General features: G+C 36.7%; 1 protein-coding gene across 5 annotated transcripts in view; it reads left to right on the top strand.

Annotated features, from left to right (window-relative positions):
- Positions 1–22,811, top strand: part of FBXL4 (F-box and leucine rich repeat protein 4) — a 71,110-nt gene that overhangs the window by 35,465 nt on the left and 12,834 nt on the right. For all 5 annotated transcript variants that reach the window (XM_067011507.1, XM_059083683.2, XM_059083682.2 and 2 more), the window contains 2 exons: positions 2,119–2,363; positions 9,738–9,951. In XM_067011507.1, coding sequence (XP_066867608.1) covers positions 2,119–2,363; positions 9,738–9,951 — 459 coding nt within the window. The remainder of the gene's footprint in view (positions 1–2,118; positions 2,364–9,737; positions 9,952–22,811) is intronic.

Here is a 22,811-nt window from a genome sequence, read left to right as displayed (position 1 = left end):
AATATCTACAAGATACATCATTCAATGAGAAAAGTAAGGTGCAGAGCAGTGTATAAAGTATCATTCTTTTAGTGCAAATCCAAGAATAGAATTTCATACATATTTATCTGGAAGAGATCAGAAAAACTGTAGACAGTATTTACCAGGGGCACAGTGATTATTAGATTTGAGGTTGGAGAGGGAAAAACTCATTTCGACCTGCCTTCAGTATTTGCATTTTCTAATATTTTACCTGAATTTTCTTTTGTTGTTTGTATAATTTGCTTGTTGACAATTTGCATGTCATCAGAATGATGAGACTAGATGAATTTTTAATTTCCTTACATTTCCCTGTTTTTATAACATATACACACACACCTTAATATTATTTTTCAAAAGCCCAGTTCAAATGTTAAAAATAAATAGCAGGAAAAAAAAATAAAAATAAAAATAAAAATAAATAGCAGGGACTTCCCTGGTGGTGCAGTGGTTAAGAATCCGCCTGCCAATGCAGGGGACATGGGTTCAATCCCTGGTCCGGGAAGATCCCACATGCCGCGGAGCAGCTAATCCCACGAGCCACAACTACTGAGCCTGCGCTTTAGTGCCCACTAGCCACAACTACTGAGCCCGCATGCCACAACTACCGAAGCCCGTGTGCCTAGAGCCCGTGCTCTGCAACAAGAGAAGCCACCGCAGTGAGAAGCCCACGCACAGCAATGAAGAGTAGCCCCCCGCCCGCTGCAACTAGAGAAAGCCCACGTGCAGCAACGAAGACCCAATGCAACCAAAAATAAGTAATTTTTTAAAAATAAAATAAATAAATAAATAGCAAAAACACCCCAAGCCTTCTTATACTCAATATATGTATTAGCAATCCTCATATTTTATATGTACTCTTCAAGCTTATTTTAGATATGTTGTTGTCACTCTTTACTTTGTCATATTTTGGCCTCAAACAGTGTTATTCTGACCTAAATTTAATACTGGGCCTGCATAGTTAATTAAATTGACAAAGAGCATTTAGGTTAAAGGGCATAATTGCAAATCAAAACGTATAGCTAGATAAATACACTGCATTGAGTAAGAAACTCAACCTTCTCTCTCATCTAAAGATTTTTTTACCATTTAGCAAATATTTGATTTTTTTTTTTCTTAGTATTTCTTGGTTCAGAATAGGCTATTTAGCAGTGATTCTTTGAAAATTAGTTTAGGAGCCACCGACTGTTCACCATTAAGAAGAAAAAAATCTTGAATTAGTTCAAAGAAACTATTTAAATTAGAGATAAAAATCTTTTTGATTCCTCCTCCTTAATACTTTTTTGTATCTGTTAGCTACTCCCTAGTCACTGCCAGTTGCCTTAAGCAGGCCCCTGATTCCTCTTCCCTGGAATCTACAGTAGCCGCCGGGCGGGTTTCCCTTCCTGCCTCCGGTAGTGCCCCCTGCAATGATCTTTCTAAACCATAAATCTGACTCTGTCACTCTGCAGTTACATAAATCCCTTCAAGACTCCTCACTGCTTTCAGAATAAATCCAGGCTCCTCTGTGAGGCTCTCTGTGACCCGGTCCTTACCACTAACTAATCTTTCCTCTCCGCAGTTTTGCCTCTCACTCTTTAAATTAAGCTGAGCCTTGCTGGTCCAAGTCTGCTTTCACTGTGGTTAGGCCTGTGTCTTGTGTCAGGCTCTAGTAGCAGTCTGTGCGTCTATCCAAGCTATTAAAACATATCATCGTACTTACCAGTCCCCAATGGACTCTGGAAACCCTGAAAGTCCCTGGGAGGTCTTCTCACCAGTGTTTGATGTGTAGTCGATGTCTAGTAAATGTTAAGTCTGTGAAAAATTGTATTATTCAATAGATTACCAAAATATATCTTTGCACTGTAAAAAAAAAAAAAAAAATAGTCGACATGAATTGAATATACTTTGAACGCTCTTGAAATGTAATATATATAGCCTTAGGTACGTATGGTTACTACTGATTTGGATAATTCGGTTGAATGTTGATTTATTTAGTATGTGAACGCATTGTTATAAAATGTATGACACTGTTGTTCTTTATTAGATCATATCATATGCTTCAAAAAGTGATATTGTTTTTTTCAGTCCGGGTGATCTTGGTTTCTCTGTTTTATGTAGCTCATTCAACTGATTCTGAATCATCTGACACTACCAGACCTGTGTAGATTAGCACAGACTTGCAAACTACTGAACCAGCATTGCTGTGATCCTCTGCAGTACATCCACCTCAATCTGCAACCATACTGGGCAAAACTAAATGACACCTCTCTGGAATTTCTGCAGCCTCGCTGTACTCTCGTCCAGTGGCTTAATTTATCTTGGACTGGCAATAGGGGCTTCATCTCTGTTTCAGGATTTAGCAGGTTAGTGCCAAGCCTTGTTGAGGTTATTTAAATCAGCAGGCTATACTTACTCTGTAGTAGTTTCGATAATAAAAGTTTGAAATTATATATCATGTACTTTAGATCATGTTCAGAGTGCTTCTGCTTACAAAAGTGGATGAGTTAGTTTCACCGTCCTCTTCAGCTACACTTCATAAGATGGAGGGAAATTATGCCCTTTACCTCATATTTTTTAAATCCCAAGTAACTTTCGACAGAGCTCCTTTTTTTCTGTCTCATATTTTCAGCACAGATGATTAACACATTTTAAAAACTATTTCCAAATCAAAATCTACCTCCCTAATGTGATTTGTCAGAAATGGAAAACAATTTATTATAGAACATTTTTAATTAAATCTTAATTACATGTGCAATACATCACCCAAATTTAGAAGCTCATTTAAACTAATTATGTTGAAAATGCAATTGCATGTTAAATAGGCGACCACACTTGCAGACCTGCCCAGGTGTTTCTGCTCCTTTCTAGTTAAGCATTTAGTTTCCTTACTATTAAATGTCACCTGTTAAACATTTGAAAGCTTGCACGAATACATATTCATTTAGTAATGCCATAGTCATTTTTCTAGTGAAACAAACAGGTGTTTTTCTCCTAACCTTGATGGTTATTCTCATTGTATGTTACAGTATAATCCATTTCATTAAGTTAAATAACGAAGAAGTAGACACTTTGGGGAAATTACCTGTTATTTTTGATTAACGAATAATCTCCTATCCTGTTTTTAGAAGTTAGAATGAACTACAGCCCTCCCTACACATATCCCCAGTGGATACATTCCTGATCAGTGGCTTATGAATTAGAAATCTGTATTTTGAGCTTTGTTCCCCCTGACTTAAAGTATAAAAATAAAGATGCAGTTTCAGAAATAAATATTTGATACCATTAGATTCAGATGAAGTCATGTTTGAAATAGTACCAATGTGTTCAAAATGCTAATATTGACAGTTTATGCATCAAAGTAAAAAATAAACACAAGCAGGGCTTCCCTGGTGGCGCAGTGGTTGAGAATCCGCCTGCCGATGCAGGGGACACGGGTTCGTGCCCCGGTCCGGGAAGATCCCACATGCCGCGGAGCGCCTGGGCCCGTGAGCCATGGCCGCTGAGCCTGCGCGTCCGGAGCCTGTGCTCCGCGATGGGAGAGGCCCACGTACCACAAAAAAAAAAAAAAACACAAGCAGTAATGGCTTATAGCACATGTTGAAACCATGGACACACTGAGTTTCTTTCTTTTCTGCCAGAAATAGAGCCAGGGGAAGGGGTTCTTAGATAAAACATGATGGGATTGTGGGTCAGAGTCTAAAGATTTTACAACAGACTATGTATACAAAATTCTTTTTTATTATGTAAATTTGCTTAAAAGAAGATATATATATATATATATATATATATATATATAGTAGAAAAATAAGGCATTTCTTTTTGGCAGTGTGATTTTGGTAAATTTTTATAGAATCCACATTTTGAAAATTGTTGGATCTTTGACAGCTCTCCAGTGGAACACAAGCTTAGTCCTTTCTGCTCCCTTTTGCTGCAGACACACACACTTCATTGGCTAATTTTCCTCGCTATTAATGGGACCAAGAAGAACTGAAGCTAATGATGACTGTGGGTATTCAGAGCGTGCACTATAGATCAGAAACCAAGACTAACTGACTCTGAGAGCAGATAGAACCATTGGTATCAGTAAGCATTATTTTACATTATAAGGACTTTGGGGTGTTTTAATCCCTCATAGCTCTTTTTTCAATGTTTCCCACCATTAGGAACTTACCGTTTGTTTTCACTTTTGGTGTGTAAGGCATTATGGTGAGTGTCACGGACCATGTAAAGAGATAGAGATACGAATAAACATTTAAACATATCCTTCCTATATTTTTATAAATAAAATAACAGGGAGGCAACTAATGAGTATAGACATTAAAGAAAATATTGGTAATGAATGGCTGAAGTCCAGCTTCTTTGGCAAAATGTTGCGTATAACCATGGTGTAATGAATAAAATGTAGAGATAGTATTAAATCAGTTTTTTAAAACTCTTTATGCAGCTTCTTCTGGTGCATGAGCAGAAACATAAGTTGTGAGACGAAAACTTCGCGATGCTATTGTTAAAATTTTAGACACGTGATGGATAAAGATCTTCTTTTATGAGATTAAAGCTCCAATCTACTTTCTCACCAGCAATTTCTCTTCCATTTCCAATTCAGCCATTTAGTTGCCATGGGGCTGTTTAAATAATCACAAAAGTACATACATAAATTTAAGTTTTCCATATTTCACAGGAGTATTTCAGCCAGTTAAACCATAAATCTTGATAGCGTTCCTTTAAGTATAGTCATTGTTCTCATTAAGAAAATAAAAAGGTTAAATAACAGGGAGAGAGAATCTTTCTTTGGGTGGGAGATACTGGAGTTTTGCCTGCTGATTGCTGTTGACCCCCTTGGCTTGACTGCTGAATTGATAGTCAGTATGGCTTATAGGCAGCATTCCCAGAATAAACAATAAATATTCATGGCTTGATTATTAATGAATAATCTATGAGTAAGTATGGTCTATTTATGCTCATTACTGTGAAGAAGACTTGCTTGTAATACTTTAAAGAAAAAAAGTACATTTTAAAAATAGAGACCAATGATGATGAGCTTGCTTTTTGAGTAAGTCTTTGGGAAAAGTTTGACATAGTTTATTTTTGTTACCTAAAAACCTTATCTTCACAAGCTGGAATTGTTTCACTGGATTTTAAAGAACTTAGGAATTTATTTTATTCAAAATAACAGGGAAATTGGAATAATAAGAACTTAAAACTTTTAATCAGTTATTAAAATCCTGTTCTATCTACAGATTTGTGATTTGTAACTTCAAGTACTGCTCATTTATATCATTACTCATTAAAATCACATCTACTGTAATTACACTTTTCTCTTGTAATACACTTCCCTAAAGTCTTGGATATTCCTTTGCCTCCCTGCCTTTTTGTGCTCTGAGGCTTAATCATATCATTCTGATGTTCAAAAAGTCTTAGGTTCTATTTATTTTTCCTCTATCGTTTTTCTTCAGATAGTTGCTCAAAATAATCACCTTGAGCTCCACCTCAGTTATGCAGAGATTTCTATCCCTCACCCTTCTACTTGTTCCCTTCAGAAAACATTATTGGATGCTTTCTAGATTTAAGAACTTGATGTTTTGACACAGAGCTACAGTTTTATGGAATAGAGAGCTTTTTGCTTATTCATATATTTGTTTATTCAGTTTCCTGCCTGTGTTTTACACTGTTGTCTCTTTTAGATGGTCAATTCCTAGAGATTAAAGACAATTTAAGACTTTCTTTTCCACTTCCTTCTACCATTGCTAGATAGTACTGTACACAGTTAAGCAAAAAGTTTTGTTTTTAATGACTTTATTTTGGATTAGCTATAGTAAATAATGCTCCAGCTATTTGGGATTAAAATTATCTTAAATATACTGTCTTATAAAACTCAAGTGAGAGTCAGCTAACAAAACATGAGATTAGCAATCAGAAGCTGTGGATATTTATACCTAATTCTCCCCTTTACCTTGATACTTCAGGCAGCTTGTAAGGATTAGTGTCTTTTATTTTGTGATGAATAAACTCAGATTAAATCAGTCATTCATGTGATGTTAATTATTTTAGGGTGCAGGTTACCATTTAGTAAATTACTTTTTATGTACTTATATTAATCTGGACAAATGAATTCACCTCATAAAGATAAGCAATTTATTTCACTCTCCAGAGACTCTATTTCTCGTAGCAAGAGACCTTGTTTGGGATTGTTTATCTGAACTTAGGTCTTCTCTTAATACCCTCAATATCAAAAAATACTTGATGAGAATTCATGACATGGTATGAACAGGCTGCAGGAAGTAGACAAGCTATAATTCTCCTTTCAAGTGACCAGTATCACAATTGAGATGAATAAATAGATGACCAAGACAAAAACATATATGTAATTATGCATTAAAATAAAACTTTATGAGGAGCATTAGGGAAAGAAACAAGAGTTGTGTTCAGCTAATTAATTGATTCTGCTGCTAATTCTGCCTTTTTGGAATGGAAATATTATGAAAAAGTAGGTAGTATAGATCTTGTAAGTTTAGGAAGAGAGACTATGGGGATATTGACCAAATAATCTCAGTAAAAATATGCAATATAGAAAAAGGAAGAGAGAAAGTCATAAAGGTAGATAAGCATGATCATATCTTTGTTGTGCCTCCAAATTTTTTCATTCATTCAATCAATTTGGGATGTTTTCTAGTCTATTAACAGTTGGCTTTCTGGTGACTTACTTTCTGTCTTTAGAAGGGAAAAGTTCATTAATGAGAGCAAAGAGAAAAGAAATGTCCAAGTATTCCAAGTCCAATACCAAAAAGAATTGTAGAACAAAGTGCTTTGCCAAATAATGAAGACCTTCAAGAGATAAGATGCCTAAAGATTTTAATTTTGAGAATTAATATACTCATTTAACTTTTGTAATCTGCAAATAATTTTAGAAGTATCAAATCAAAATAGGATACTCCAGATCTCTGGCACCCTACCTTCATCTCTAGATTGCTAGCTTATAAATAGTGAAGAACTAGCCATAACTACGACGTATACTCAGAGTAAGGTAAAAATGTTAATTTTGTCATATTTCTTAGGAGTTTGACCCTCTTAAGGGAAAAATTCTCCGAGTCCATAAAACTTAGTCTGTTCCAGAGTAGAGGAAATTGAAATTCTTCAAGTGAATTTTCACCATTGGAAGATTTATTCAACAAAGTCATCCAGTGTCTTTTACATGCCTGACATCATGCTAAGATCTGGGTACACCAAGAATCTGTTTCAGTTGCCGAAGGATTTGAGGCACCTTGTAAAACTCAACATAAACAAATCAGTATGTAAGGAAACTGTGGTTAACAGAAAAATAAATTATGGTTGAGAAATAGGTGAGCCTGAGTTCAGTTCAGTATGAAGAAGGTATGTCATAATGTAGTACACACGGCCTCCCTTTGAAATAGATCCTGAGTCTGAATATTGAGCACAACATTCAGTGCCACCACCGGATCCAGTGCACCATCCTCTCTTCCCTGAATGTGGTCATGGTGTCCTGAGGGTCCCCCTTGTTTTTACCCCTGAATTCTCCTTCAGTCTGTTCTCCGCACAGAAACCGGAGTGACCCTGTTAAAATACAAGCAGGTTGTGCCACACCTCTGCTCAACACCCTCTGATGATTGAGGATCCCATCTCCCTCAAAAGAAAAGCCAGAGTCTTTCTAGGGCACACACTCTGAACTGCCGCTCACCTCTCTGATCTGCTCCCCACCTCCGTCTCACTTTGAGCCTCCTTACAGTTCCTACTCTAGGCATTGTCTGAGCTGTCCTGCCTCAGGGCTCTTGTGCTTGCCTCTCACTTTGCCTGGAGTGCTGCTTCTCCAGGGAACTGCTTTGCTCACCCCCTCACTTCCTTTGGGTCTTGATTCACCTTCTCAATGAGGCTTCCCTTACCACCCTGTCTACCCTTGACACTTCCTGCTGTCCTTCTCTGCTTTTATTTTCTCCTTGGCACTTTTCACTCTCTAATATACTATTAATTTTACTCATTTAATTTATTTGTTTATGGCCGACCTCTCCTACCAAAATGTAAGTAAGCCCCATGAGAGCAGGAACTTTGCTTTGCCCACTGCCAACTTCCAAGTGCCTAGAGTAATGCCTGGGTCATAGTTGGAGCTCAATAAATATCTGTTGAGTGAATGAATTAAGGTGCTTGGTGCAAACTGGCAATTTAGCTACTATAATACAAAGGACACAGCAGTGAGACAGGTCGGAGGAATTTAAGGAGAGGGATAGCGTGAGGACTATCTGAGAATTTGAAGGAAGGTGAGGGCGGTTGTGTGAAATGCCACAATAAATCAGGTAATACAAGGACTGGAAAGAAAAGCCGTTTAATTTGGCCTTTAAAAGGAAAGGATGAATTTAGGGAGAGCAGAACATACGCTGCAATGGATTAAGAATAAAGGGATGTTCTTGGATGTTTGGGTATAAATAAGATGTGTGGGCTACTGAGTTATTTGCCACATTTAAAATAAATTTGTAGCAATTAAATGTTTTAATTGTTGTTTGAATGTGTGTTGGCCAAGATTTCACTTTTATTTTAATGTTGGTGGGGTACTTTGGTCTTTGCAAACTGCTTTCACATTATTGTGGGATGTTCAAAACCACAGTGTGGTGAATGCTGTTAACATATTTCTAGTCTGCCTTCTACATCTGAGGAAATGCTGAGACTTGGGTAAATGCCTTTTTCCAAGGTCACATGCTAGGAAGTGGTGGAACAGGGCAAAATATCCATCTTTTGACTTAGAAGTCCAGTGTTACTTCCTTTACTTTCATAAGGGATTGATTTAGTCAGTTTTATTTTGCATGTGTATTTGTAAGCTAATAAATTAAATCATGTAGAAAAAAGATGCGGCATAAATAAAATAGCAGTATGTGACTGATGGGACACTGAGATGGGCAAGAAAATGTCAAGAGACCTGGACAGGGATGAGTGGTGCGCTTGTTTAAGGGATAAACAGGTGCACCACTTGTTGATAAAGTTTCAGGGATATGAATACTCGTAGGCTCACATTTTACTTTTATTATCAGATGATGATTGTGGAAAGGACTGTTTTCCCCCCATCTGTAATGTAATGAAGATAAATATTGTTATTACTACTCTGATAAAGGGTTTTGTGTCCTCCATATGAAGTTATTTCTGTGTATTTTGTGTGAAGCTGCAATTGAATATTTTGTAATAATTTCAACATCAGTCTAGGCATTAAATAGTATCAGTTACAAGGAACATATCTCAACAGTATAGTTAAACCAACCCAGAAACTTTCTTAGTTGAGAGGAGGCTAGTCTGATTTGTTTTGAGGTCATTTAGAGATGGCACTATGTGTGCCACATTCAAAATAAATTATCCAGTACTGAATGGGTACTCTTTAGGGAGAAATATCTTCCAAGAGTTTAGAGTTTTGTTATGTTTTGTTTATTGGCTCTCCCAGCTCAGATGTGAATTACAGGTAAGTAGAAGAAAAACACCCTCTGCTTTCTTAATTTCCCACTTAGCAGTAGCTGACTTATTATGTGATGTGAATCCATTTTATCTTCTTAGGTTGATATATTTTAGCCTAACTGTGCCTGTTTTGGCATGCAGTAAATGAGAATTTAAGTGAAACAAGTTTTTTATTTTCCCTAATAGAAATCTATTCTTCTGAAGATGTCTGCTTAAAGTCGATATAATTCCAAAGTACTTGCAAAAATTATCTTTTAGTTTTATGAAATTCACATGGAACTTTGTTTTTACAGGTTTCTGAAGGTCTGTGGATCTGAATTAGTGCGTCTTGAATTATCTTGCAGCCACTTCCTTAATGAAACTTGCTTGGAGATTATTTCTGAGATGTGTCTAAATCTGCAGGACTTAAATCTCTCATCCTGTGATAAACTACCACCTCAAGCTTTCAACCACATTGCCAAATTATGTGGCCTTAAACGACTCGTTCTCTATCGAACAAAAGTAGAGGTAAGATTTACACCTCTGCTAGTGTTAATAGCCAACCGAATATTTAGTTACCTGTAATTGCTCATAATAATGTGATTTCTGATTTTCAAATAGTTTAAGTGTATGATGCAACCTGACTATTCTAAAATCATTAGAGCTGGCTGATACAGTCATTTCAGAATTAGTCTATTGTGTTGTGTTTTTTTTCATTTTAAGAAAATGTTATCCTCTGTGCTCTTAGAATTTTTGTAATGCTGTTCATGTTTCTAGGTAAAGAAGCAAGCAATGGGCTGAGGTGAGCCGAAATGCTGTCAGGGAATAAATCAGAGAAAGAGGTGGGAGGAAACTATGTAGGAGAACATTTGCTTGGAGTGGGAGGAAGCAAAGTGGAGTTTATCCAGGACCAGACTTTGGAGTTAAAATCCCTAATACATAGTTTAGGAGTCTCATTAAAGAAAAATGAAGTCATATAATATTTATTGATCTGCTTGCTTTTTTTCACATAGCTCTAGGACATCTTACCAGGTCATTACATATACTACCCCCTGACTGTTTTCATTTTTTTTTAAATTGGAGTATAATTGCTTTACAATGTTGTGTTAGTTTCTACTGTAGAATAAAGTGGATCAGCTATATGTATGCATATTACATTTTACCATAATCTACTCAACTGTTCCCCAAATGGTCAACATGTCGGTTTTTCCAGCTGTTTTTCTTTTACAACCCATCTAGCAATAACATTATTTTGCACAGAGTTTTATATGTACCGGTTATTATTGCTATAGGATGGAGTTCTGTAAGTGGTATATCTGGTCACAGTATGTGCCTGAGCCCCTGTGATAAGCATCCACTTCCTGCCATATACTTGTTTCCTCTACTCCAGTCATGTTGGCCTTCTTTCTAGTCCTTGAATATTCTGATCTAGTCCCAGCTCACAGCTTTTTCTCCTCTGCCTGTCTGGAATATCCTTCCAGCTCATTACATGGCTGCCCTCTTCTCAACTCAATGTCCAACTTAAATTTTTTTTTTTCAGAGATGGCTTCTTAGACATTGATAAAAGGTAACCCTACCCCCCTTCTAGTTTGCTTCTGTCATATCACCCATAGTGTATTTTCTTTTTAGCAACTTTATCACTATGAGATTATCTTATTGGTTTTCATACTATCACCTGTCTCCTCACATTGGGATATAAGTTTTGTGAGGGTAGGACCCTTGTCTGTCTTTTTCATTGCCGTGTTCCTGGTATCTAGTATCATACGTGGTAAAAATTGGCCATTCAGTAAATATTTAAATGAATGCATAAGATAGCCAAATTACTTTTCCAAAATGGTGTACCCCACTCTAGTGACCCCTTGCCTGTCTTGAATGTTACCTTGGCCAAGTATTCAATCTCTCTGTTTCCTCATATCTAAAGTGAAGATAATAAAAATACAGATCTCATAGGGTCATTGTGAGAATTAATTACAGTAATGTACTTAGAGGGTGCTGAATACATAGTAAACTCTCAATAAATATTAGCTACTAATAGTAGTAAGAGTAATAATATTACTATGGCAGTTTTGTAGTATGTTTTACTATGTGTTAGGAAAATCTCCTCTCTATTCTTTTTAAACTTAAAAAAAAAATCCTTGTGTATTATTCTTTCAGATATATCTTTCAGCAAGGATTTTATTAGCAGTGCCTTTATTATATTTCATTTTGCTCTTTAATAAGGCTTCCTATCTGTTCATATAGGTCTTGTTTTACATCCAAGAACATGTTATAGTTTTCTTCACTTAGGTTTTGTGAAACCTTTCTGGTTAAATTTAACCCCTGTATTTTTTAGTCTCAGATACTATTTTCTTTTACTTAATTTTCATTGGTTATTGTTAATATAAAGAAAAATTAGGTTTTTGCATATTTATCTTGTATCTGCTCACCTTACTGAATGCTTATAATTGTTCTAATAACTTATGTCTTTTGGGTTTTCTAATGATGCAGTTATATAATCTGGAAATTAATATACTCTTTCTTTCTGTTCCAATGTTTAAAGTGTTGCTACATTAAGTAGAACTTCATAAACAATGTAGAATAATAGAGTCACAATAGGTATACCAGTTGTATTTCTAATATAGAGGGAGTGTTTTTTTCTTTTTTTAATATTTATGTAACAAATATCTGCATGCCTGTTACGTGCCAGGCACTGCTCTAGGCACTGGAACTTCATTAGTGAACTAAATAGAAATTCCTCATGTAGCTTACTAATTTTATATATTGTTTGATGTTTCTTTCTGATAAGTAGTCTTTATCATTCTCATTTGATTAAGACTATTTTTATAAAAAATGTATATTGTATTTAAACATTTTAAAGCCTCCATTACCACACTGATCTTTTTTCTTCTTTTATTTATTAATATAATGACATGTTGAACAGTCCTTACATTCCTGCGGTAATTCCTACATTTTTTTAAACATCTTTATCGCAGTATAATTGTCCTACATGTTTTTGTTTGTTTTTTAAGAAATTTATTTATTTATTTATTTTTGGCTGTGTCGGGTCTTGGTTTCTGTGCGAGGGCTTTCTCTAGTTGTGGTAAACGGGGGCCACTCTTCATCGCGGTGCACGGGCCTCTCACTGTCGCGGAGCACAGGCTCCAGACGCGCAGGCTCAGTAGTTGTGGCTCACGGGCCCAGTTGCTCCGCGGCATGTGGGATCTTCCCAGACCAGGGCTCGGACCCGTATCCCCTGCATTGGCAGGCAGATTCCCAACCACTGCGCCACCAGGGAAGCCTCTGTCCTACATGTTTTTGTTTTTTTTTTTTGTGGTTCGCGGGCCTCTCACTGCTGTGGCCTCTCCCGTTGCGGAGCACAGGCTCCGGACGCGCAGGCTCAGCGGCCATGGCTCACGGGCCCAGCCGCTCCGCGGCATGTGGGATCTTCCCGGACCGGGGCACGAACCCGTATCCCCTGCATCGGCAGGCGGATTCTCAACCACTGCGCCACCAGGGAAGCCCTGTCCTACATGTTTTAACTTAATACATAGCTGGGTTATTTTCCTAATGTTTTGGAGCCAAGCTTTATCACTTAGAATCCAATATTTTGGATTCTAGCTTTATCACTTATGAATTATGTTACCTTGAGAAAGTTTCTTGACCCCTTGTGCTTCAGTAAAGTGGAGATAATGATAGTATGCCTTTCAAAGAGTTGTTATGAGGATTAACTGATTTAATATATATAAAGTGTCTACAACAGTACCTGGTTCATTGTAAATATTCTTTAAGAGTTAAGACTTATCAATACTTTTTACATCTGCTTTCTTCAATGAAATTGAGCTGTGTTTTTCCTTTTCATGCCATTTTATCAGGTTGGAGCTGAGATTATGACACCTTAGCAAAATGATTTGTGACATTGACATCTTTTTCTTTGATCTGGAATAACTGTAACAAATGAGAATTATCTGTTAGATAGAATTTATCTATAAAAACATCTGGGTGTATAGCATTTTTTATTGGTAGATCGGAGTCGATATCTCTAGCTTGGCATAGTTTTTAAACTAATCTATGGAAGTCTGAATATAGTATTCCTGGTTTGGGGCAAAATTTTTACCTGGAGTTTAACTGGTGACCTGCTTTGTTGGAAAGAAGAATTTGATTCTAGTTCTGGCCCTACCAGTGACCAGCTTAACTCACTAGTTCTGGCCCTACCAGTGACCAGCTTAACTCACATAGTCTCTCAAATTCCAAGATTCTTTCTTTGTAAAATGAGAGGACTATTGTCCCTGAATGCCAGTTTAAAGATAGTGTTAGCCCATGTTTTCACTGGTCTGTGGTGAAATGACTTGTCATTTATGTGGGTCTAAAATTGTCAGCTATCTTTTCTTGGGTAGACCTATCTATTCTGAAATTATGCCACACCTGCTTTATACTGGTGAATTTACTGTTTTATATTGCTCTGTGTGTCTGATATCCTCTGAGCAAGATGATACCTCATTTTAAAATATTCTGATTAAATTTAACTTTAAGAAGAAATGTAGCATAGTTCATTAATAAGTGAACCTTCAGGAAGAAAAATCGGGTAAAAACCAAGAAATTATATCAACTTGCTAGGCATCTTACATCTGTGATGATTTGTAAAAATATATTCCCTGTGATGCTTTTGAAATGTCATAAATTAACATGATCTAAGTGTCAGGGAATCATTACATAGTCCACAGTTTTCTTCCATTTACCCCAAGAAACTGATAGAATATGACTACATATTTTTTAAAAAGTGTGATTTATAGGAATTGAGAAGATTTCATCTCTCAAGAGTGGAGACCTATACATATGTATCCAAGTCTAAATAGCATCAGCTCAGCTTCCCTCAGTTACTTAAACATAGATGTGAAATCACTGTATGACTGCATTAAGTAAAATTTGGTTTGTACCATATGTTACTACCTATTAAAGTTTGTTTTTATTAGTCTATCTGCTAAAATACCATAAAATCATTTATAAATTTACCCTACACAATTTTTCTGACATTTAGTACATAGAAAAAATTATAAAATTGATTTTCATTGATCTACAGTTGACTTACAATAAAATAAAAAATAGTGTCATCTTAGTGATATAAATGGCAAAATTCAAAATTGAGAAAAACCTACCCAGGCAGTGTTTACTTTTACAACTTCCCAGGTCTCTCTGCCTATACTTTATTCACTTCTGTTATCTTGTCATTCTTGGGATCTGCATCAGACTCCCCCACGGGCATCAAGTAACTCAGAGGAATAAAGGGAAAAGACAACACAATCAGCTGGTCTCTTAAAACAAACAGAAGCCACAGCACTGGTATTTGCATCAATCTATAAGCACCTCCCTTGTCACTTAGGCAGAGCATTATGTCACCCCCTTTTCCCTTCCATATGTTCACTGCTTCAGTCCTGCACTCAATGATGTTGGTGGATGGGAGAAAACAGAGTGAGAAGACAAGATTTAGGGGATTGGCTTCTCTCTAAACCTTCCACATAATTGCTGGCAGTACATTCAGATGTTATAAACTGTCTTGGAAAGAAGGAATAGCAGTTGACTTCAGATGCCTCTGATGGCTCTAAGGAAATATATGAGGAGAAAAAGAAGATATGAATTTGAACTTCCTGGGAGAGGTTTTTTTTTTTTAAAGGAATACATATTATCCAGTGCCACTTTTACCCTCGTTTTTCTAAATACTACATAATTATAAAATAAGCAAAAATTAGTATTTCAAAATATTGACTCTATTATAGCATATAATCTTCAGGGAGGTCAGATGTATGATGTAGTAGAGTTATATTTATGTGCCTATATATAATTTACATTAATAAACGTAACGTATTTATGCCATTTTATAAGATTGAAGCAAATCTGTGTGCATAGTGAATATAGCTTTAGAGGACATTGGAGACCTGGGTTTTAGGCCCAAAGTTTGGGAAAACTTACTGAATACATTGTTTGCTGCCCTAGACATTTCACATATTATTTAATCCTTTACACTAGTCTGTTGAGAGTAGGTGTAACTCTTAAATCTTACAGATGATGAAATGAAGGTCCCCAAAGATTAATGTTTCCCAGTGGCACAGAGCAATAAGTTAGAGTCAGGATTTGAACCCAAATTTGGTGGCCTCAGAGTTACAGTGAAAATTGTAAGATACATAAGAGCATAGAATAGTAGTTATTCTAATAGCTTGGCTGCCTCTATCTAAAATAGAGCTTTTCTCTTTACCACTTAATCCTTTTCTAATCCATAATTGGTAAGGAAATATAACATTGTAAATAAGATACACAACATTTTGATCCAGTGTAAAATGCAAACTATTAAGTTATATTCTGTAAACATTTTCTAGTCTAAAATATCTACTATAGACAAATGGACTTTTACCTTTTATTTTTTTTATGAACAAGCTTAGTTTGAAGTCTTAGTTCTGAATTTATAATAATAGTTATTCAAATTACATTTAGTATCATTTAAGTAATAGTTTGTTGAATCCGTACATAATGAACTACCTCAAGCAAATGGTTTATATATATAGACCAACTCTCAATATTACACCGTAGTGGGGAGCGGCATTGGTACATATAATTTCCCCAAATATTTTAGCATGTAAAGTGGTACATTGTTGATGTCTAGGTAGTATGTTCTTAAGTGTATAGCCAGAGATATTGCAGGTCTGGTTACTCAATAAGAATGAGAATGCAGGAGAACAAAACTATAGTAGGGTCAGAATTGCCTTATATGCAGGTAGGTAGATCCTGGTGTGCTGATGTGGCACCTCCCTGAGCCAATGGTGAAACAGGCAGTGGGCCTAGGGCACTGGGTTTCTCCATACCTGACATTTTACCAACAAGGCCTGCTGCATTGACCACTGAGCCTCATGTGTAACCTTGTCAGACACTGGGGCTATATCCCAGTGCATTTCATTTGTACTGCTTAATTGCTGCTTTGGTAGTCAACTATGTGAGAGCAACCTTAAAACAAGACCCACGTGTCATTGTCACCAATTTTTGAGCCCAGCCTTTTATGACCTGGCCTAGCTCGTTAAGATTTTTCTCCCCAGCTCTACTGCTTTGGCTAATACCATAGCTGGTACCCTACAGTGAGAGGAAGCAGCAGTAGGATCTTGTTCAGACTTCAGGTATGATTAAAACTGCTTAGCAGTGAGGTCTGGGTGTCCATTCAGACATTATTTGATAATTTAACAGCTGGGAAGATATTTGTTATTTGGTCTATATCAGAGATCAGTGTCAAAAACCTCAGTTCTAGAGAGTTCCAAGGTGATGCAGGAGGAGGAGGATGTGGCGTTCATCCCTCTCTACGGATGCATCAGGAATACATCTACAGATGCAACTGTTCTCACAGAACACCAGCTAAACACTAGTAGAAGACCTTGGACACTGGAAAAGACTATAAAGATCCCCGTATAACTGGGTATGACAAAAGAAAGAAGGGAGAAGGAGGAGGAGAGGAAGTGGGACAGGACCTGCACACCGGGGGGTGGAGGCGTGGGAAGCTGAAGCAGGGGAGAGATTCTGGCATCCGGGGAAGCCCCCTCACTGATGGGGAAATCGGTTGGGACAGAGGGAAGCATTTGAGGCTGTCGGAGGAGGGTGAAGCGACCAATCTGTGGCAGATGGGACAGAATGAAAAAACTCAGTCCTTCTCTTGGCTTTCCCACTTGAAAGATTTATGTGCTTGGGTAAGTCACTTCTACTAAGCTAAAAGTTTATTTATCTGTTAAAAAAAACCTTACCCTATCACATAGGCTATTGAGAAGACCAAATTAGGTCGTACATGTAAACAACAACACACTTTATAAATTAGATTGACTTATGTAAATGTGAAAATGATAGTTTAGGTTTACTCAGCATAGTCCTACACAATCATTCCCAACTTTGTGAAGTATTCTTTTCGGTCTTCCTAAATAGGATTATCTTTTCCATCATGTGCAAAGAGAGATTTAGGCCGAATTACTGCTTTCACACTTATGATCTGTTTCTGGTAAAAGGAATGTTCATTCCTAACTTATAAACTCCCTAATGGGAGGGACCATGGTTGACTGTTTACTTTTTACAACCAGTACATAGAACAGTGTCTGGTATTCACTATAGTGAATATATCTAGTAGATATTCAGTAAACTTGTGTTGAATGAATGAGTGATAACTCTCGCTTGTCAATTCATTTTTTCTTTATTTGCTAAGTGAGTAAGCATAAGTTTGTCTTTGTGCAGAATAACCACATCAACTAAGCAGAGGGGTGGGTGGATCTACAACTTGGAAAACTTGTAAGAAAATATTTGAACTGTATTTGTCCAGAATTTTTAGCTCTAAAAAATAGTGAAATATAGTTCTATTTGTTTTGTTAGTTTATTTCATGAGATCTTTTTCTTTCTTTAGGTATGTTGAGGATTGTGATGAAAAATCGCTTCCTCAGAGAAATGGCAAATGTCTTCTTATAACATCAACCAAAAAAAGAAAATCGTTAAATAACCTCTTTGCAGAGTTAGGGGTATCTATTTGTTGAATTTCAGCAGTTGCGGAGCAGTAAATGTATGCCTGGTGAAAAACAAGATAGTACTAGGTGATGGAGAGACAGAAATGACCCTCAAGCTGAGATTTAGACCCTGTTTATTGTGTGATCCCAGCATAACTAGTGAAATGAGTGGTTAAATGCAGTAATTTTCTTTTTACTGAATTTGGTAGATCTTTTAGAATTGTGTAGGCAAGACTTTTAGGCAAAGGATGGGAACTTAGAACCAACAGGAAGGAGAACTTTAGTTGTACTTAGTTTCTTCTACCATTCGTGACAAAGAAGTAATTATAGTAGAGTGAGGTATATAATGATTGGAAAGACTTTAAGTACCTTTAGTCCTTTTCATCTCTATTCACAAGATTCTTAATTTTTTTTCTTTTTTAACATATTTATTGGAGTATAACTGTTTTACAATGGTGTGTTAGTTTCTGCTGTACAACAAAGTGAATCAGTTATACATATACATATGTTCCCATATCTCTTCCCTCTTGCGTCTCCCTCCCTCCCACCCTCCCTATGCCACCCCAAGATTCTTATTATTTATGATAAACATTAACTGCAAGTACATCTTTAGCCATACATGATGATGTATTCTCATGAGAGGAGGGCTATAGAAATTTAACTCATTAAATAGACTTTTAAATACTTAAAAGGAAAAAGCTTTTATTTTGAAATAATTTTAGACTTACAAAAAGTTGCATAAAAAGTAGATTTCCCTACTATATGCATATTTTTTTCCTGAACCATTTGAAAATAAGTAGAAGATATAATTCTCTTTTACCCCTGAAGGGACACATACCTGCAACCTATTCATAAATACTTGTGCCATGGGCTGAATTGTGTCTCCCCAAAATTCATATGTTGAAGTTGTAACCTCCAGTACTGCATAATGTGACTGTATTTGGAGATAGGGCCTTTAAAGAGGTAATTAAGTTAAATGAGGTCATTAGGATGGGGCCTAATCCAATATGAGTGGTGTCCTTATAAGAAGAGGAGATTAGGACACAGACACACACAGAGGGAAGACCATATGAAAACACCAGAAGGAGATGGCCAGTTTCAAGCCAAGAGGAGAGGCCTTAGAAGAAACTAACCCTGCTGACACCGTGATCTCAGACTTCTAGCCTCCAGAATTGTAAAAATTAATTTCTGTTGTTTAAGCTACCCAGTCTATGGTACTTTGTCATGGCAGTCCTAGCAAACTAATACAACTTACAAAGGATAGAATAAGGATAACTTTTTAACATATTGCATACAAAGTGACTTCAAGAGAAGTCCTTCGCATTGTCTAAAACAATCCGGATTAGTGTTAGGAATTTGAACCTATTTACCTTTTCTTTGTTTGGGAAAAAATATCTGAAGTTAGGGGTGAGATGGGGCATGATAGGTAGCTCAGTAAGAATGTCATTCTGTTGCTTAGAAAAAATATCTGAAGTTGGGGGTGAGATGGGGCATGATAGGTAGCTCAGTAAGAATGTCATTCTGTTGCTTAGCAGCAGACAAGAAAACCAAGAGTGTTTTTTTTAAAGTTGGAGTTATAAATGGAACACCTGCATCCAATTTTGATTGCCTCCCTTCAAGAATGATAGAGCATAAATTGAAAGAATCTGAAGTAGTGCAAAAACTGATTATAGGTATTGTAGGGGACTAGTATATGACAGTAATCCGTAAATGTGGTTCAGCAACTGTTTACTTGGCCTACTAGGCTGGGATGACAGTTTCAAGGACCCCACTGCCTTCATCTTCATGAACTAGAAGACAAACAAAAGTAGCTGATCTTTACTTCTGTTGGATATCAACACTGTCCTCCTAGTTTCTTTTTTCTGTGCCAGTTTATTCAGCAGAGTGAATATATAAGTAAAAATGCATACCACCCTGTCTGTTAATGAAAGCACCTGAGGTTTCCTACAAAAGATACATAAACTGTCTTTTGCAAACAGCATGATTTGATTTAGTGCCATGAATTTGCTTTCTGACACATAGATAATGGTGTTCTCCTGACTGCGTTCTTATTTGATTTAGAGAACACATTCCTGTATATTGGTAAGTAGAAGCAGGGATGGTCTTTCTTTTAGTAGAGCAAGTGCATTTAACAGACTTAAGGAAAGGAGTGGCCTCTCACCAGAGCCACTGCTGCTCATTAACTAAGATCGAACAATTGAAGCAGGAAGAACCTACTTTGGTCACCTAAATTGACTAATGCAGGCTGTCATTAGCTGTCACCTAAAAGGCAGTCCATTTCAGACAGATTTGTTTAGCTAGACAACGTATAAAACAAAAGATATTAATAATTACTTTGTTCTTAAACAGAATCAAGAATTAAGATTTTTAATAACTTTTACTATATTATATTCTAAAACTAACAAACTTTTAAAAGTCTTTATGTCTCCAGGCAAGAATATGTCTATACTCCTTTTCTATCCTGGATTGCTTTATAGAAGTGCCAGTGGGAAGTGCCAGGCTTTTGGTGGGATTGAGTGTGTGTGACCTGCATGATGGGCTATGATTCAGTCACAGTTGAGAAGCTTCTTGGGGGTCAGGTTCATTATCATCCACATTCATGACAGTAACCAGTATACCGGGTGTAAGAAATCTACCTGGTAAGGACACATTCCTTAGAGATAGCTGATTAACACATTCTCTCACTGTTGGCATGTCACAGGCGAAACCAAATTACAGTTATAAGACCTGTCTGGTGAGTTCAGATTGAGAACAGTGAGCATTAGTTATGTGACTTAAATGCTTAAAGGCATCATCACACAACAGATTGATACCATCCTCTTAACAGGAAGGAAAGACATGCTTTTGGAAGAAGATAGATGAAGTCTTTGGACCAGTGCTCCCTCTTCAGCTGAGCATCGTTTAGATGAACAGCGCCAACCAATGTGTGCTTCAGATTCCTATGCTCCCTTGATGGGCCAACCCTTGCCCCTCTGATCAAATCATTCTTTCTTTTATATAGGCAGTAAGGTTACAGTCAAGTCCAGCTGGTGTGCAAACTGCCATGACTTTTTGACTGCACATCTCTGCCATCATCCATCATGGGTTGATATGGAAATTGATCAGTTGAGTCATCTGTGAGCAAAGATGTATTCAACTGTATTATTATAGGAGAGATCCACTACAGTGGTAAAAATAGGCTCTGAAAGGAGACTACAGGGCAAGGCAAATGTGTGTGATTTAGTCTTAGGTTTTGTTCTTTCACACATATGGGTTTTTGGAACTTAACACATTATTTGAACCTTATACTAAAATTTCTGAGACTGTGGTCTAGGGTAGGTCTACAGTTAGGTTTAGAGAACTTTCCTTTTTTTTCCCTCAAAGGCATGTATAAGAGCTTTATTAATTTATGTCATTTATGATCTTGAACATTCTCTTTTTAAAGAACAATCAGAAGTCTTAACTTTTCCACCACAGTGCTGCTCTTCAGGTTTAACCTATAAAAGACAATATTTTCAAGTTGTGATTATGTATCAGTATATAAACTATACCGTATTGTATATTTAAACTGTATAAAAGAACAATTATAGCAAATATCTATAAAGTAATTGAATTGAAATATTCTAAATATAGTTAGTTTCAAGTACTTTAAATAGGTCTTAAAATACTTCAACTTTTATTCTATATTTCCCTTCCCCAAATTTAGAGATTGGAACACTGGGGCAAAAAAAAATTAGAGAAAGAGAAATTCATACATATATGTAGGTGGATCTTAAATTACAATAATTGAGTGATTGTGTCTTAGGATTTCTTTGGTGGTATTTCTTATGTAAATTTATAAATTTTCATTTAATGAACATACTTTTATAAAATCCTATCTCATTACTTGTAGTTATTGCTGTGATATGTTTGAAATATATCATCAGTGAAAGTATACTTGTGATCAGGTGATGTCACTAGTCTCTCTCTTTTAGCTGGTGCATGTCTGTGATGTATAAACTTATCTATTTCTTTAAGATGCTTTCTAGGAATCATGGTTTATTTATTTGTTTGTTTGTTTTTGCCGTGCCATGCAACATACGGGATCCTAGTTCCCCGACCGGCGATGGAACCTGTGCCCCCTGCATTGGGAGCACAGAGTCTTTTTTTTTTTTTTTTTAATAAATTTATTTATTTGTCTTTGGCTGTGTTGGGTCTTCGTTGCTGCGTGCAGGCTTTCTCTAGGTGGCGGGGAGAGGGGGCTACTCCTTGTTGCCGTGTGCGGGCTTATTGCAGTGGCTTCTTTTGTTGCGGAGCACGGGCCCTAGGGGTGAGGTCTTCAGTATTTGTGGCGCATGGGCGTAGTTGCTCCGCAGCATGTGGGAATCTTCTCAGACCAGGGCTCGAACCCGTGTCCTCTGCATTGGCAACCGGAGTCTTAACCACTCGGCCACCAGGGAAGTCCTGGGAGCACCGAGGCTTAACCACTGGACTGCCAGGGAAGTCCTTAGGAATCAGGACTTAGAGTAGAGATATACAGACTTGGGATCCTATCTTCCTATACTGAGTGTTACAAGTAAGGGTTGTATTCTTTATTAAAGATAAGCAACAATTAATTTTTAAATGCAAAAATTATTAATTAATTATAATAATTATAAACCTGTATTAATATAAAATATGAACACAATATTGCATATGTGGTTTATGTAAGGTCTCATTATAAAATGTACATGGTATGCATAATTATAACTCGACTAAGCTACAAATCTGGGATATCTAAACCATTTATGTGAGTATGATAAGTATCAGTTATCCTTTTATTAAGTATTTTTGCTTAGCACGTTAGTAGTGTGGAGCATAGGAGATTTTGGACTCTATGGGTAGCATCTCTTTAAAAGCTGTCAATGAAAATTTGAATTCCTGCCTTCTTTTACCTCT

The sequence above is a fragment of the Kogia breviceps genome, chromosome 13 (genome assembly GCF_026419965.1).
Source record: "Kogia breviceps isolate mKogBre1 chromosome 13, mKogBre1 haplotype 1, whole genome shotgun sequence".
Taxonomy (NCBI): Eukaryota; Metazoa; Chordata; class Mammalia; order Artiodactyla; family Physeteridae; genus Kogia; species Kogia breviceps.
Note: the sequence above shows the minus strand (reverse complement) of the source record. Positions and strands in the feature narration are given on the sequence as shown.